This window comes from Pseudorca crassidens, chromosome 7 (assembly GCF_039906515.1).
Source record: "Pseudorca crassidens isolate mPseCra1 chromosome 7, mPseCra1.hap1, whole genome shotgun sequence".
In the NCBI taxonomy this organism is placed as follows: Eukaryota; Metazoa; Chordata; class Mammalia; order Artiodactyla; family Delphinidae; genus Pseudorca; species Pseudorca crassidens.
In genome coordinates, this window is record NC_090302.1 from 55,555,225 (window position 1) to 55,572,505 (window position 17,281).

The window sequence follows — 17,281 nt, forward strand, 5'->3', positions numbered from 1 at the left end:
AAAATGGCTCCATAAATTCTACCTGTTTTTAATATCAACTGCTCTTAATTACAGGATTTACAGTTATATTGTGATTTTCCTGATATTATTGATGTCAGTATTAAACAAGCAAACCAAGAAGGCTCAAATGAAAGCAGAATTGTAACTATTCATAAGCAAGATGGTAAAAGTCTAGTAAGTTTGCTTTATCATTAAGAATGGTTATGTCTTACAGTTGTCAGAAATAAGTATTTCAGAATCTTAATACCAAAGTTACTTTCTTGTAGGGATGTTGATTATAGTTTTAAATAGAGCTGTAAACATAAACAACAATTTAGTAAGCTTTTTGATTACATCTATCTTTTTGTATCACTACCAACACTATCTTCCCATAGACTATCTTGTACATTAATGTATTTTTCAGTCATTTTCATAATTAGAAAAAGCACCAGTTACCTCCTGCCCTCTCCTCCCCCACCCCCAGCCTCAATTGTGCTAGTTCCCTGTTGTAATGCTCATTCCTCACTACAGTCAACCCTCTGTATCTGTGGGTTCCATATCCACAGATTCAACCAACCGCAGATTGAAAATATTCAGGAAAAAAAATTCCAGAAAGTTCCAAAAAGCAAAACTTGAATTTACTATGTACAGGCAACTATTTGCATAGCATTTACATTGAACTTACAACTATTCATATAGCATTTACATTATATTAGGTATTATAAGTAATCTAGAGATGATTTAAAGTATATGGGAGGATGTAAGTAGGTTTTATGCAGATAATATGTCATTTTATATAAGAGACTTAAGGATCCACGGATTTTGGTATCTGTGGAGGGAGAGATAGATGCAGAGGGATGGAGGAACAACTGTATAATCTTTTTTACCAATAGAGATGTACGTAATTCTGGTCATACCACCTCTTTATATAACAAAATGTAAACCAATCCCAAGTGATCCCTACCCAAACTGTGAGACATGTTTGACTCTAAAAGATTAACCCCTTCTCTTTTTTAAAATAGCTTCAGAGGGAATTCCCTGGCAGTCCATGGTTAGGACTCTGTGCTTCCACTGCAGGGGGCATGGGTTCAATACCTGGTTGGGGAACTAAGATGCCCCATGCTGCATGGCGTAGCCAAAAAAAAATAATAAAATAAAACAGAATAGCTTCAGACACCCCACTTACTTTAATTGAAAGGGAAGAAATGAATTCCTTTATACTCTGCTCTTAAATTGCTTATTTTTCTGGCTCTGTTTTCTTTCTAACTCAGATATTTCTTGTACTTGGGGCTTAAACGTCATATTAATGTTATTTGTTTATTTAACTTAAGTATCTATATGACTTACCTACCAGGCCATTTCAGGGTTTTATGACCAAAATTATAAAACTTGCAACTCACTTTCGTCAGCATGCCTTCCTTTTCTTAGGTATTAATCCTTTGTTGTACAGGTTTGCAGTTTGCCAAGTCTTTTAACATTGTTTATGGTATCTTTTATAGTACCTATTTTTATGGCCTTTTGTGTTAGCTAGATACCTTTTGTAGTTCAGATACCTCACACAGTTCTCTCCTTATTATAATTTTTGATATAAGTCCATACTCTGTGTTCTCATTGTGACTAAATATTGCTGAGCCAAGCATTATATCGTGATCACATGTCCATTCTTGTACATACAACTTTTTGTTTTTCTGGGAGTTGATCACACCTTCAACTTTTTTCAGTATTTCTAATTAATACAAACTTTTATATCAGATTAGATAGATTTATAATTAAGATGACTAGCACATTTGTCTAATAGGTGTATTGGGAAATACAATAAAATTATGGGTGTAGAGTGAACTATAACTAGAAAGGCATGATAAACTCATATTTGAGAGGACCTTAAATATCAGACACAAGAATCTGTAATTCACTTTGGGTAATTGGGAGCCTTAAAAGACATTTGAGCAATTTAGAAGAAACCAATTTAGAAGAATTATCTAACAACATGGAGTGAAAATAATTTTCTTCTTTTTCTTTTCTCCTCTTAGGAAATTGAACTTATGTCATTAAGAGAAGCTTTGTCTTTTGTGTCATTAATTGATGGATATTACAGGTTAACTGCAGATGCACATCATTATCTTTGTAAAGAAGTAGCACCTCCAATGGTGCTTGAAAATATACAAAGCAACTGTCATGGCCCAATTTCGTGAGTAATACAGACTTTAAAAGTAAAATTTTTTTAAAGTAAATGAGGTATTTACATAGAAGAGTTTACACAACAGAATGATATACCTAGGTTTAGGAAGTTTAGGAAAGAAATATTATCTTAATCTGACAGAAATTGTTTTTCTTTTAATGAAAGCCTATTTCCAATCAGACTACATAATAATTAGAATTATTTAGAATATAACTTACCATCTGTATCCCAATCTATAATACTAACTTGCTGTATAAGTTTGATATTTAGTTCCCTAGGTGTGTTTAATTAATTCTTCGGTGTTAATTTTTTTTAAAACCTTCCAATTTATGTTTCATTAATTTGGAAATACTGCAGAGGAGCCACAGTGCAAAATTTGATAATCATCATTATTTTTGGATAATCCATCTCCTTCTACTGAAAGCTTTGAACACAAAATGTATATGATGTCCATATTTCTAGACTAGTTCTGTGCAGTATGTTCCACAGTGATGAAAATGAAAATGTTCTATATCTGTGCTGTTTAATAATTGCTGCTAGCCACATGTGGCTATTTAGCATTTAAAATGTGGCTAGTGCAACTAAGGAACTGAATTTTTAATTTAATTTAATTTTAATAACTTTACATTTACAGTTGACCCTTAAACAACACAAGGTGTTAATCCACATATAATTTATAGTCCATCCTCTGTATCAGTGGTTCCTCTGCATCCTTGGATTCAAACAACCACAGACTGTGCAGTACTGTAATATTTACTATTGAAAAATATCTGCAAATAAGTGGACCCTTGCAGTTCAAACCCACGTTGTTCAAGGGTCAACTGTAAATAGCTTCATGTGGCTACTAGCTACCGTGTTGATACACACAGTTGTAAACCTTTACTTTAACACTGATAAAGCCAGCTATCATGCACAACATCTATTTACCCCAAGTCCTAGTTATCTTTCAGCCAGGATGTGCTTTATGATTGGCACCAGGTCTGAAGGACTTGAGCAGAAGAAACAATCTGGGATTTTGAGCATACGTTTTTTACCTTAACCTATCCTTAACTATTTGAGAAATCATGTCCTGACTGGTATTTAAGACTGATTTGGCCTATACCTAATGTCTGTTTAAGAAGTACGGTTGATATGAAAAAGTTGCACTACTTGAACATTCTATAATTTACATATTCAGTATTTTTTAAAATCCTACATCCATTCATTCATTATCCATTCATTCATTATCCATCCATCCATTCTTTCATTTATTTGTAGAACATTTACTGAGTACCTGATATGCACCAGGCACTGGTTTAGGTATGAGAAATACAGTAATAAGTGAAACAGATAACTCTTGCTTTCATGTAGATTGCATTTCTTTCAAGATGTGCAGCTTCAGTTAAACATGTAGCAAATTTTAAAAATTTGTAGTCTTTGTTGCTTGTCATGGGTCTTCTATTAGACTTTGGTATTATATTAAAGATGCACAAATTTTTATATTAGCAATTGCTGTGGTAGAAGAGACATGAGTGTTTTATGACATATTGTTTGTATAGTTTATGTTTTTTTTTTTTGTGGTACGCGGGCCTCTCACTGTTGTGGCCTCTCCCGCTGTGGAGCACAGGCTCCGGACGCGCAGGCTCAGCGGCCATGGCTCACGGTCCCAGCCGCTCCGTGGCACGTGGGATCTTCCCGGACTGGGGCACGAACCCGTGTCCCCTGCATCAGCAGGCGGACTCTCAACCACTGCAACACCAGGGAAGCCCGAGATTATGGTTTTTAAAATACTAAATTTGAAATCAGAAGGCAGAAAATTCATATGAATGAATTGTTCTTTGTGATTTTGTATGTCTTATAATACCTTTTGTTTTTAAAGCAATATAATTGCCCCTTGAATCGGTTTGAATTTATTGCAAAATAGCTTGGTACTTTAATATTTTTCCTTGTAAGATTATTGATAAAAATATAAAGTAGAGGAGACTTCTAAAAATTCTGAGAGTTTTAGATTTGACTTTCGACTTTTAGATGACATTTTGGTCATAATGTCATGGTTCTTGCTACATTATCATGCAAATTACTTCTTTACCTTTAGAATGGATTTTGCCATCAGTAAACTGAAGAAAACTGGTAATCAGACTGGACTCTATGTACTTCGATGCAGTCCTAAGGACTTTAATAAATATTTTCTGACCTTTGCTGTTGAGGTTAGTATGTCACACTAATTAATGGTAACATCTTTATTTAGTGCATATAATTTCCCTTTTGTAATATCTACCATATTTCCTTTTTAATACTCAAAATGATGGCTTTGGATATGATGGCTTTGGATATGATAACTAGCAATTAAGTAAACTTAATTTACCTCAGCTATTCTTCATAAACAAGATATAATTTCTAGGACTTATGTTAAAAATTATTTGTAATATCTTACTATCTTCTGGAATTTGTTTTTTTGATGTTTGGGTGTTACCAGTGTGTTAACTTTCATCAAGTCTCTTGAAGTTTCTTTTTTCACAAAAATGCATATCTTTACCAAAACATGTAGAACTAAATAAATCAGAAGTAAACTTTCCTTTTACAGATAATGGTTATAGGATTAGAGTGAAATAGGGTAATAACAAAGAAAGAGACATTATTGCACTTTTAACTAGTGGTTTTCCAATATTAAGAATAATGATCTACAATGTATGTTTTAAATGTAAAACTGCAAGGAAATCTCACTGTTAATACAGATCATTTTGGATCTCAGCTAAGATTGTTTACTATCCAAAATTATCTAAAAAGATACTATCACTTATAAGGCAGTTTCATGGTATAAATCTTGAGAAACTTTGTAGCTGCTTACAAAATTTATCTTTTTAAAATTAGAGAATGTAAGGATTGTGTTTTTAATTTTTATAAAAAGCAGTCATCTTATATTTAGCATATGTAAAGTGGAGTAATTGTCCATAAATACAATACATAAAGTAGGTTGCTCCATGACTTTAACATTGTAAAATACTGATAATCTATCCTAATTTCACAGTATCTTTACTGTCATATATGACAGTCTATTATATTCAATTATCATATCAAAATGCATATATTTTTTATATTTACTGTATTTGCCCAGCATAATATGAGGGCTAAATATCAGGGAGTCTATGCTATAACTCTGCTTCAAGAAATTTATCTTTTGGAAAAACAAAAATAAAGTATACCAGAAAATACTAAATCGAGTATTGTTTATTACCCAGTATATCCAGTGTAAGCAAATATTGACAATAAGAGAAGGGATTACAATTATTAAGAAAGGTCCTTTGGAGTAGGAAGCACTTGAGACTGACTGGAGATAATGAGTCAATTTTATAAAAATGGTTCTAAGTCAGTTGAATATGTTTATAAGAAGCAGTTCAAAAAATAGATGGTTGAGCAAGTTCATAATAGAGCACATAAGACAAACATTGAAAAACTGAAAAATATTAAAATTGCCATGTTAGACATCATTAACAAATACAGTAGAGGCACAACAGGTAGTCACCTTTGCTTATGGAATGGGGTCAGAGTTAGGGAGGACTTCACAGAAAAAGTGGAAATTGAACTGAGTTTTAAGGATTGAATAAAAAGTACATTGCTCAAAAGGAAAGGATGTACATTCTGTAGAGAGACAGCACGTACAGTTATCAAGGCATGAAACGTCATGGCATTTGCTTGAAAAATTTTAGGTCACCTAATGTAGCTAGAGCATGGGTTGTATGTTGAGAGTGGCAGGAGTTGAGGTTGGGGATGGAGGCAGAAGCCAGCTTATGGAAGGCCTTATATGCTAAAATAGTTTTAGACTTTATTCTGTAAATGGTGGAATGCTGTTAAGGATGGTATTATTATTGTTTATTATTATTGCTTTCTTCCTTGCCTTTCAATAAAATAACTTTTAAGCCATTTCTGTAGGCTAGGCAGTTGTAATTAGATGCCTTTTTGAGGAACCAAACACCTCTCACCTTATGCTGGTATTCATGGTTCAAATGTCTAAATGTTCTTTTGGTTGTTTTGTGATATCATTTTTGTCACAGTAATCACTATTATGACCGTTGAGATTTTTCCTTCCCTCTCTTTATAATTAAACTTACATAGAGAGAAAACGTCATTGAATATAAGCACTGTTTGATTACAAAAAATGAGAATGGAGAATACAACCTCACTGGTACTAAGAAGAACTTCAGTAATCTTAAAGATCTTTTGAATTGCTATCAGATGGAAACTGTTCGCTCAGACAGTATAATTTTCCAGTTTACTAAATGCTGTCCCCCAAAGCCAAAAGGTAAAATAGATTTCTAGTTATTTTTAAAATATTGGCCATGGATGGTGTATATGGTGGGAGCTATTTTCAGCATGTTGATTTCAAAAGAAATAGGAAAGAGGAAGCTCCAAAAACAAATTAATTTTTTCCTGATATGTTGTACAGGCATCCTCTAATAGAATTGTTCAGTTTGGTTTGTGTTTTCTAGAAGTGACTTAAAGTTTTGTAATTCTAAAATGTACTTAAAAAAAATAATTTCATGGTATCAATAAGTCACTTATTGAACTGAAAGACCTCAGTACCAAATTCTCATATGTTATTCTAAGTAAAAACTTTCAGATTCTTTTAGAATTTTAATTTCTTTTAAATTATCTTTTAAAATAAAAATAGTAAGGTTGGAAATCCTTTAAAGTAACAGGCATATTAAAATTATTATTAAAGTTCCTGAAAAATTATACTAGTTAAGGAAGGGATTATAATTTTGAATATATAAAATAACTGGTTAGAGTACATCAAAGTTCAATGAATAAACTCCTAAAATAATTTTCTATGAAAAAAAATGAACAATAAGAGGCTGTTAAGCATTTCTTGTATATAGAACACATTTTATTTTATCCCTTTGGAGCAATTTATATCCTCAGTGTGTTTTGATTTTATATATATATATATTTTTTCATTCATTCTGTCCTTTTTTTTAAACAGATAAATCAAACCTTCTAGTCTTCAGAACCAATGGTATTTCTGATGTACCAACCTCACCAACATTACAGAGGCATAATAATGTGAACCAAATGGTGTTCCACAAAATCAGAAATGAAGATCTGATATTTGTAAGTCATTAGATGCTGATTATTGTCTTTTTGTCTTTTTAAAACAACAACTGTTTTCTTCATTTTCTAACCCACATTACATTCATATGACATTTGGAACTCTTTTATTATAACCTATGTTATAAAAATTTTATAGCAGTTCACATATTTTTATTTCTTGTGAAAATGTGATACCGAACTTAAGTTAATTATTTTAAGAATGGAATTGTATTCTCTTTTCAGGAATTAAAAAATTTTTTAATAAATTAAAAATTAAAAGTCTTCCTCTAAAAAAGTATCTTAATTCTCAAGTTCTCAAGAAAGTAAGGGAAGTTCAAAGAAGGTACTGAAAACAAAGTAGTACATAAGAGCTGATGTTTGGCCACAGAACATTTTGGGGGATCAGGATTACCAGGTCCCTCACGTAAATACATCCTCAGTGAAAAATATTTGGATTGTGAAAAATTCACCTGCTAGCAAAAAGAGAAGAGTGTTGTATGTTTTAGTTGAGCTCTTAGTTATGAAAAAGTCTGTCCTGAGAATTTGTAATTATAAACTTTTGAGTTTGGGTTTCTTTATATCACCTGCATGGTTTGAGAAACCCTAAGCCAATAAATTAAATTAACAAGTGGTATTCCCCGAGTAACACCCTGTGGTGGTTGGCAGAGCAAATATAAAATCTTTTTGGAAGAATATACTCTTAATCTAGGCCACCGAAGATTCCCAGTTAAAATGACTCCAAACATGAGCTTTTAATTGAAAATTTTAAAACATACAGAGAAATAATTCCGGATTAAGCAAGAGTCAGAAGACCGACAAATATCAAATTATACTTCAAGAGCTTCATATAACAGACTTTTCAGATAGAGATTATAAAATACATATATATATATATATATATATATGTGTGTGTGTGTGTGTATGTGTGTGTGTGTGTATATATATATATATATATATATATATGTTTAAAAATAAAAAAGGAGTTGAAAACGTGGGAAAAACCAAGACATCAAAACAGCCCAAAAAGATTTGGTGGGGGGGGAAGTATAGAAATGAAAAATACACTCATTGACATTAAGAAAATGAACAAATTAAAAAGCAGTTACTCATAGTTGAAGAGAAAACTAGTGAATTGAAAGTTAGATCTGAAAATTATTCAAAGGCAGCAGGGAGGGAGAAAGAAATGGAAGTTATGAAAGAGAACTTAAGGGACATGGAGAGTAGAATGAGCAAAACCAACTAATGTCTGAGTTCCTTAAGGAGACAATAGATAGAATTATCCAGAATTATAAAGATATGAATCCTTATGTGAGTAACAAGAAGCAGAGAGTTGCCAGGTAACCTGACTAACGTTACAAAACTAATAATAATAGATTGCAGGCAGCCCTGCTTCAGAGTGCAGTCTTTCAACAATTATTCTGTAAAGATATGCAAGAAGTACTAGTGGATTTTTTAAGACTGTTTGTCATTGAACATATTTCCTTATTCCCACTTCTTTCTCCATCTTTATTCATTCTTTCTTTCCATTTTTTCTGTTAAAGCATGAAAGCCTTGGCCAAGGAACTTTTACCAAAATTTTTAAAGGTGTAAGAAGAGAAGTAGGAGACTATGGTCAACTGCATGAAACAGAAGTTCTTTTAAAAGTTCTGGATAAAGCACATAGAAACTATTCAGAGGTTTGTATATTCCTTTTGTAGTTCATGTAGTTTATGATATTTAAAGATATGCTCTCATATGTACACAACACATTCATGTATGCAGCTTTTCAAAATTGTAATTTTTATAAGTATATATGTCAACCTTTCTGAGGATGTATTCTGGTGGGTCTAAAAAAATATGGAATTTTTTCATAATAACTAATTTCCAAACTAAATATTAAGCATTGTGTTATGTGTATTATTACATCTTTGTATATACTAAAGCAGTGGCTTTTAAATTTGGCTCCCCAGAGCTTCATGGGTTCCACAGGTTTCCTCTATAATTTCGCCTACTTAAAAAAAAGTTTGAAAGGCAGTGTACGTGAGGAGCACTCTAGGTGAAATGTTGTTACCTCTGGGCGTCATCCAAAGATGCTAGCCAACAGAAACCCAGCTGCCAGTTGCCAGAGTCCTTAGTATAGTAAGATATCACCAAACATGATGTAACAAACATTTATGATACTTAAAATGTCTTAAAGGATGTTAGTAGAAGATAATGTGAAACATAGAAGCCGAAGAGTTGTTCTAATCCAGAACACCACAGTGTTGGTGATTGTGATCTTCAACAGCCATACCCAGAAGTTCAAGGCAAAGTTTAGTTGAGTTGGAGTGATGTTAATACCATGCCAGTTTCCTGACATAGTTGTTACACTATTTTATCTGCACAGCGATCATTCTTAATTTTTTAGGAAGTGTTACTTGAAGCTCCCATCCATTTACTGCAGTCCCACATCACTGTCTTTGGTGTCTGTCTCTGTTCGTACCTCTGTTCTCTATTCTAGGTGCTATGGGTCTAAGCCTGTTAATATTGCATCATTCATGTTGCTCTGTACCAACCACTATTGTTCTTTCACATTGCTGTCCGCTTGAACCAAGCTTACTCAAGGTTTTCCTGAGAATGAATTCTAACATCAAGGTTGATGGCAGTTGTAACTCCATCTGAAGGGACCAAAGCACATTGTAACCTTATCTATAGTCCTGCTAATAGGAGAAAGTGCATTTCTCTTATGGCAGAGAGAATCTTTCTGAATTATGAATGCTTTTAGACACAAAAAATAATTCTTTTGCATCTTTTGTATATTTTTCTTTTCCTTAGTCTTTCTTTGAAGCAGCAAGCATGATGAGCCAGCTTTCTCACAAACATCTGGTTTTAAATTATGGAGTATGTGTCTGTGGAGAGGAGAGTAAGTAAAACGACTGTCTTCCTTATGTTAATGTTATGCCTTTCTCAGAACATCCATTTTTATTTATATAGAAAATTCAATTTCAGGTTAATAGATATCAATATAAACTATAACAGGAATTAAATATTGTTGAAACCAAAAACACTGTGGAACTGTTCAGTTATATCTTCTTATAAAGGAAACCAATGAATGAAATTAAAATGCAGTAAACAGTTTAATATGGCTTATGTTAAAATGCCAGAACAGTACAGTATTATAGTAAACAAAAGCAACCTTTTCTGTTAACCATAGCAATACAGATTATGGCTGGTTCAACATAACATTGTAATAACTGGCCATTTCAGTACAGATCTCTTTGAAATTATTAAGACAAAGCATATAAATGTTAGATTGAATTGTAATGGAACTGACTGAAATGATTGGATGTTGATATAGATATAATTTATGGCTAAATTTAAACTGTTCATAAAAACCCTCAAAAGTTTACATTCAGAAATTACTTATGTAATTAATTTCCCATTTTCCATTAGTAATGTGATTAAATATGCATCCATACTTATATAACATTTTTTCATGTTTTTGAAAGTTGATAGTCTTTTCAGAGGCAGTGGTTTTCAAATCTGTTCTGTAGAGGTATCTCAGGGGACTGTTGAAATGGGAGTAAATCTAAATGCAGAGTGGAGAGTTCTGCCTCTCACCGCCAACTAAAGTGGTTCTGTATTTCTCTTTTTTATTTATTGATGTTTCCCATAAATTTTCATCTAGGGGAAAAAAAGAATATACTTCTTTACAAAGTTTGAAAACAATGTTTTAGAGCAAATAATCCCAGATCTTACATTTGCTTTTATACTTATTTCATTGATTCTGTGATACCTTTTTTTCACATTAAAAATATCTGAAATTAGGAAGTGTGATATAATTGATGGCATTTCATAATTTAATTGGCAATTTTTAAAATTTTATGACACATAATAATGGGACATATGACAGTCACTGGTATCTGTGAAATATAGTAGGTCTTACATGCCACATAAAAAAGTTTTACTAAGCTCTTGCTCATTGTAACTCTTAGATCTTTTTTTTGACACTTGCCCTGATGTAAATTTCCCTGCAGTCAGTTCTTTATTATTGACATGTTGACTGTTCTCCAAATTAACTATAGGCATAAAAACTTTCATAAGGGAGACGCAAGCGGGAAGAGATATGGGAACATATGTATATATATAACTGATTCATTTTGTTGTGAAGCTGAAACTAACATACCATTGTAAAGCAATTATACTCCAATAAAGATGTTTAAAAAAAAAAAAAAAAAAAAAAACTTTCATAACATTTGTTTTAGTTACCCAGCAAGGTCCTAAGGTAGTCTTGTCACCAAAAGTTGTTGTATATCATATGAAAACTAATTTTAATATTAGATGAAGCGGAATCACAATTTGGGATTCAATCTACATACATCTACATATTATTATACGTAATGTACAATTATATATAAATTGTGTTTATATGTAATTGTTTAGACTTTACCTCTTTCTGTTGTGAATAAACTAAAACCCCAATATACATTTTATATAGCTGTTAACCTTTCTTTAAATTAGTGAATTTTACGTAGTTTAATCTCTTTACCTATATCATCACATATAACTATAAATATAATTATAAAAGTTTAAAATTATATATATTTTACTGTACTGTACGTGAGTCTTATTATTATCATTATATTTTAATGCAGATATTCTGGTTCAGGAGTTTGTAAAATTTGGATCACTAGATATATATCTGAAAAAGAATAAAAATTCTATAAATATATTATGGAAACTTGAAGTGGCTAAACAGCTGGCATGGGCCATGCATTTTCTAGTAAGTAATTATTATATTCTTTTGTCAACTTACTGTTTTAGATTATGAAGCAATGTGAAAGGATCTTGACGTGGGACCAAGAAATAAATCTGTAAATGGATGCCGAGTCATTTAAAATAATCTGTGTTAGTTGATGAAAGGGATTATTTTAGGCGTATATTTATGTGAAATCAATTTTGAAAGAAATAGTTTTGTCATCCCATCAATCTCTTAGAACTGCTGATAGACAGTCTGCAGTTTGTGTATCTTGGCTTCAGAGAATTTAACGAAAAATTATCAAAAAAATGTTGTGCTAACTATGAATAGCAAAAAATCCCTGCAGAAGATACCTTGTTATGGTATTTGTGGGTAATTGGACATTATGTCCATTGAGAAAGCAGTTTTGCCAGAGAAGCAGAATACCAGAGGGCCAGCTAGTGATCAGATCCTTAAGAATGCACCTACTGAACAGAAACAGTATTTCTTGCTGTTAACTACCACCTACAAATATATACTATTTAAAATCTCAGCTTAATAAAGTGAACTGGCATTAAGTAGTTTTAAAAAGTATTCGTGGGACTTCCCTGGTGGCGCAGTGGTTGAGAACCCGCCTGCCAATGCAGGGAACATGGGTTCGATCCCTGGTCCAGGAAGATCCCACATGCCCCGTGGAGCAGCTAAGCCCATGCCACACAACTACTGAGCCTGCGCTCTAGAGCCCGTGAGCCACAACTACTGAGCCCATGTGCCACAACTACTGAAACCTGTGCGCCTAGAGCCTGTGCTCTGCAACAAGAGACACCACCGCAATGAGAAGCCCACTTACTGCAATGAAGAGTAGCCCCCGCTCGCTGCAACTAGAGAAAAGCCTGCGCGCAGCAACGAAGACCCAATGCAGCCAAAAATGAATAATAAATAAATAAATTATTTTTTTTTTAAGTATTTGTTTCTTCGTGGGTATAGAGCATTGTTTCACTTAAAATGTAAAACACAAAGCACGGTGATGCCATAAAATTTCGTTTTATTTTCTCAAAGTGCGCCTCCAATTAATGTTTATTAATACTGTTTTCTTATTTTTACTTTTTAAATCCATTTTGGGGTCTTGGACATATTAAGTGCTCAAATTATTTGTGGATTAATATTTGAATGTATATGCATTTAACTTTAATAGGAAGAAAAAACCCTTATTCATGGGAATGTGTGCACCAAAAATATTCTTCTTATCAGAGAAGAAGACAGGAAGACAGGAAATCCTCCTTTCATCAAACTTAGTGATCCTGGCATTAGTATTACAGTTTTGCCAAAGGACAGTAAGTTCTACAAGGATCGAATTTAACTTTATTAAGCTTTGCTTAGAAAGAGGCATAAAGATCAGACTGTTAATTTTTCTCAAATTCTATTTTATTGACATGTTCTTGATTAATAATAAAATTTAGTTACCATTTTTAGCAATCTAAATTAAGTTATAGTTACATCCTAGTCTCTGTTTCTCCTTTCTTATAAGCATGTTTCTATGTACTGTAAGATGATTTTTTTAAAATAGTGTTAATCCCTAATTATATATGGAATATTGGATTTTATCCAGTTTTATTGTGAAATTTTTAAGTATCATTCTTTGAGCCACAAGTAAATTCTTCTAAATTTTTCTTCTCTTTAGTCGTTAAATAAAAATTTGAGAAGATATATTATCAAGTTTGAATTTTTTATTTAGTTTAATTATTCAGCTAATTTATGACTTCTTAGAACTTTTGTGTTGATAACCTTCTCCTTAACAAAATTAATTAAAGTAAAAAATTCAGTCAGATAATTGAGAGGCATTTTTTTGATCCAAATAGTGTTGTAATTGTATTTCATTACATTAGCTAATTTCTCTAATTGAATGTCTAAACTTAGAATCCAAAGTTATCAACTTTTGTACACTGATGCATGGTTTCCTATTTCAGCCAGTAGTACTTAAACTTGGTGCCTTTTTATGAAGTGAAGACAGAGACTGTAGGGCAGAAAATGTTATAGGATCTTAGTTAGATCTGATACTCAGGGGGACTTTACTCTTTGGAATGGGATGTGAAGAAAGAGAATATATATTCATATGGTGAAGGAGAAAGGACTCTGTACTCTCTTAATTATACAGCAAAAATTATTAACATATATAAGAATTTTTTAATTGTGGGAACTCTTTAACCATACTTTGTTCCTATCATTTGAAAGTTCTGCAGGAGAGAATACCATGGGTACCACCTGAATGCATTGAAAATCCTAAAAATCTAAATTTGGCAACAGACAAATGGAGTTTTGGTACCACTTTGTGGGAAATCTGCAGTGGAGGAGATAAGCCCCTGAGTGCTTTGGATTCTCAAAGAGTAAGTTCATGTAAACAGTGAAGTTGGAATTACCTTGTGATCCCTGATATTTTTTGCACATGATTTGATATTCTTTAGCCCATTTTATATAAAAAAAGGTTGATACGGCATTTATAATTTATTATCAACATGTGGTTCTTTAATTATAGAAACTACAGTTTTATGAAAATAGGCACCAGCTTCCTGCACCAAAGTGGACAGAATTAGCAAATCTTATTAATAATTGTATGGATTACGAACCAGATTTTAGACCTTCTTTCAGAGCCATCATACGAGATCTTAATAGTTTGTTTACTCCAGGTACGTATTGATGGCGCAATCTTAATGAGTCTCCAGCTATCTTTCTATCTTTGTTATATTTAATAAATCCTTACTAATTTTGTAATCCCCTCTGGAAAGTTCCCTGATATCTTTTTGACCCTCTTAATTTCTTACGTTCATTTGACTTTTCCTACTTTATACATTTTCTGGTCTCACTGATTGTGAAGTATTTCCATTTTTAAAAAAGGCTTTTTCCCTTTTAATAACCTCATTTTAGTTTGCCAGTTAATGAGTAGTAAACTATAGAAGTTTATTTGACTTATTTGACTTTTTAAAAACAATTCTTTGTTTTTTAACTAGTTCTCATATATTCTGTAATTGATTAATTTTGTAAACATGAGGTAGATTTGTTTTTGTTTGTCCTCTCCTCCTTTAAAATACATAGCTAAATATACATGTGTCTGACCTATAAGTATTTCCTGTTCCAATATTATTTACTCTTCTCACCACAAAAATCGGCATATAATCTTACTTTATAACTATTAAAACTACCTATTTTGGAAAGTATTCATTTATCCTTTGCAAAAATCTTTACTGAAAACATGTTAGATTATGGTTATAATTCAAGGCTTCCATTAACATAATCAAAACTATTAGAGTTGCCCTGTATTGATTTGTATTTAGTATTTCTAACTCATTCTGATTATTTTGGTCAGCTTGAATATGTATTATTTTAACCTAGAGAATGGATTTGCCAGGTTATGGTAGAAATATTCTTTATTTCTCCAGATTACGAACTATTAACAGAAAATGACATGTTACCTAATATGAGAATAGGTGCCCTAGGGTTTTCTGGTGCTTTTGAAGACCGAGACCCTACACAATTTGAAGAGAGACACTTGAAATTTCTACAGCAACTTGGCAAGGTAAGATGTCAGAAGATTTTTAAATAGTTGAAATATAATCGTAAAACATTTTATTTAGGGAAAAAAAGGCTTAAGAGATTCTCTAAAGTTCACTTTCCACAAAATTTTAAAGACTGTTTGTATAACCAACAAGGATCTACTCTATACCACAGGGAACTCTGCTCAATATTATGTAACAAGCTAAATGGGAAAATAATTTGAAAAAGAACAGATACATGTATATGTATAACTGAATCACTTTACTCTACACCTGAAACTAACAAACATTGTTAATCAACTATACTCCAATATAAAATAAAAAGTTAAAACAAAGTGTTTGTAGAAAAAAGGTTTAGTTGTCAGATGTTGAAGAAATGCTGTGTTAAATAAACAGCTGTCTTTACTGAAGAACTTCTCAGAACCTTTAACGTGTACTGTGCATTGAACATTTTCAAGAGATGGATAAATTAGGCAGTATTTTCCCCAATTAATTTGACCATGAGACTCTTGGTAGAGGGCGCTTTGGTTATGAGATACAGAAAGGAACAATTGATTAAGCCTCTCCACCGATGTCCTTTTTCAGTCATCTCAGAGAGAAATAATTAATCTGCTTGTTCAGAGTCTAGATGTTGACTGGACCATGTTTACTAGCAGACAGTCTCTCCCTGCTGAAAGGTCACACAGTCATGCATAGCCTGACATATTTTAAGTAAGACCAAGAAAACCTTAGTTCTTAGCAGGTCCAATCATAGCGGTAAAGCCCTCTTTCTTCCTCTAAGCTTGCTAGTATAGGGCTCTGTACCATGTAGCTTTATGAACTGGATTTTGGCTTGGATGTATTATGAAGGCCTCACTTAGGTATTGAATCTAAACTAAATGTTCTGATCCAGCTTTACCAGAGCTAAACATTGGGTGTTATATTATGTATTGGCTTAGTTATATTAATACCTTGCTGTCATTCCTGGTTTGTAAAATAGTCTCAGGAATGTTTCAAAGTATGTAGCAATGACAAAAAAAAAAGTATGTATTTGGGTGTATTAGTTATCTATTGCTGTGCGACAGATCACCCTAAAACGTAACAGCTGAAAACAAAAAAGCATTTATTATCACACAGGTTAGGCGAGTCAGGAATCTGGGAGTAACTTAGCTGGGTGGTTATAGCTCAAGGTCTCTCACTAGACTGTAATCAAGGTGTCAGCCAGGTCTTGCAGTCTTCTCTGAAGGCTTGACTAGGGGAAGGCTTACTTCCAAGCTTACCACATGGCTATTGACAAGGCCTCAGAATATCTGCTTCCAAGCTCACTTACACGGGCCTCTCCACAGACTGCCTCACAACACGGGAGCTGAGAGCAAATACCCAAGATCGAAGCCATTGTGTTTTCATATCCTAATCTCAGGAGTGGCATCTTATCACTCCTGCCATATTCTGTTCATTAAAAATGAGTTAATAAATCCAGCCTACACTCAAGGGGAGGGGATTTTAAAAGAGCTTGAATGTCAGAATGTAGAGAACATTGGGAGATAATCACAGAAGCTGCCAACCACACAGGCTGACCTTGGCTTAAACAGCAGACATTTATTTCTCGTAATTCTAGAGGCTGAAAAGTCTAAGATCAAGGTTCCGGTAGGGTTCAGTTTCTGATGAGGGCTCTTTTCTTGGCTTGCACATGACCACCTTCTCACTGTGTCCTTATATGGCAGAGAGAACTGGTGTCTCTTCCTCTTCTTATAAAGGCACCAGCCCTACTGGATGAAGGACTCACCCTTATGACCTTATTTAATCTTTATCACCTCTTCACAGGCCTTATCT

At 32.9% G+C, this 17,281-nt stretch overlaps 1 protein-coding gene across 6 annotated transcripts in view; it reads left to right on the forward strand.

The window, feature by feature from the left end:
- The window catches only part of LOC137227817 (tyrosine-protein kinase JAK2), a 375,133-nt gene that overhangs the window by 337,490 nt on the left and 20,362 nt on the right, over positions 1-17,281 (forward strand). For all 6 annotated transcript variants that reach the window (XM_067744296.1, XM_067744295.1, XM_067744297.1 and 3 more), the window contains 12 exons: positions 55-174; positions 2,010-2,167; positions 4,233-4,344; positions 6,251-6,437; positions 7,119-7,246; positions 8,767-8,901; positions 10,019-10,106; positions 11,839-11,966; positions 13,117-13,255; positions 14,154-14,305; positions 14,455-14,605; positions 15,356-15,492. In XM_067744296.1, coding sequence (XP_067600397.1) covers positions 55-174; positions 2,010-2,167; positions 4,233-4,344; positions 6,251-6,437; positions 7,119-7,246; positions 8,767-8,901; positions 10,019-10,106; positions 11,839-11,966; positions 13,117-13,255; positions 14,154-14,305; positions 14,455-14,605; positions 15,356-15,492 — 1,635 coding nt within the window. The remainder of the gene's footprint in view (positions 1-54; positions 175-2,009; positions 2,168-4,232; positions 4,345-6,250; positions 6,438-7,118; positions 7,247-8,766; positions 8,902-10,018; positions 10,107-11,838; positions 11,967-13,116; positions 13,256-14,153; positions 14,306-14,454; positions 14,606-15,355; positions 15,493-17,281) is intronic.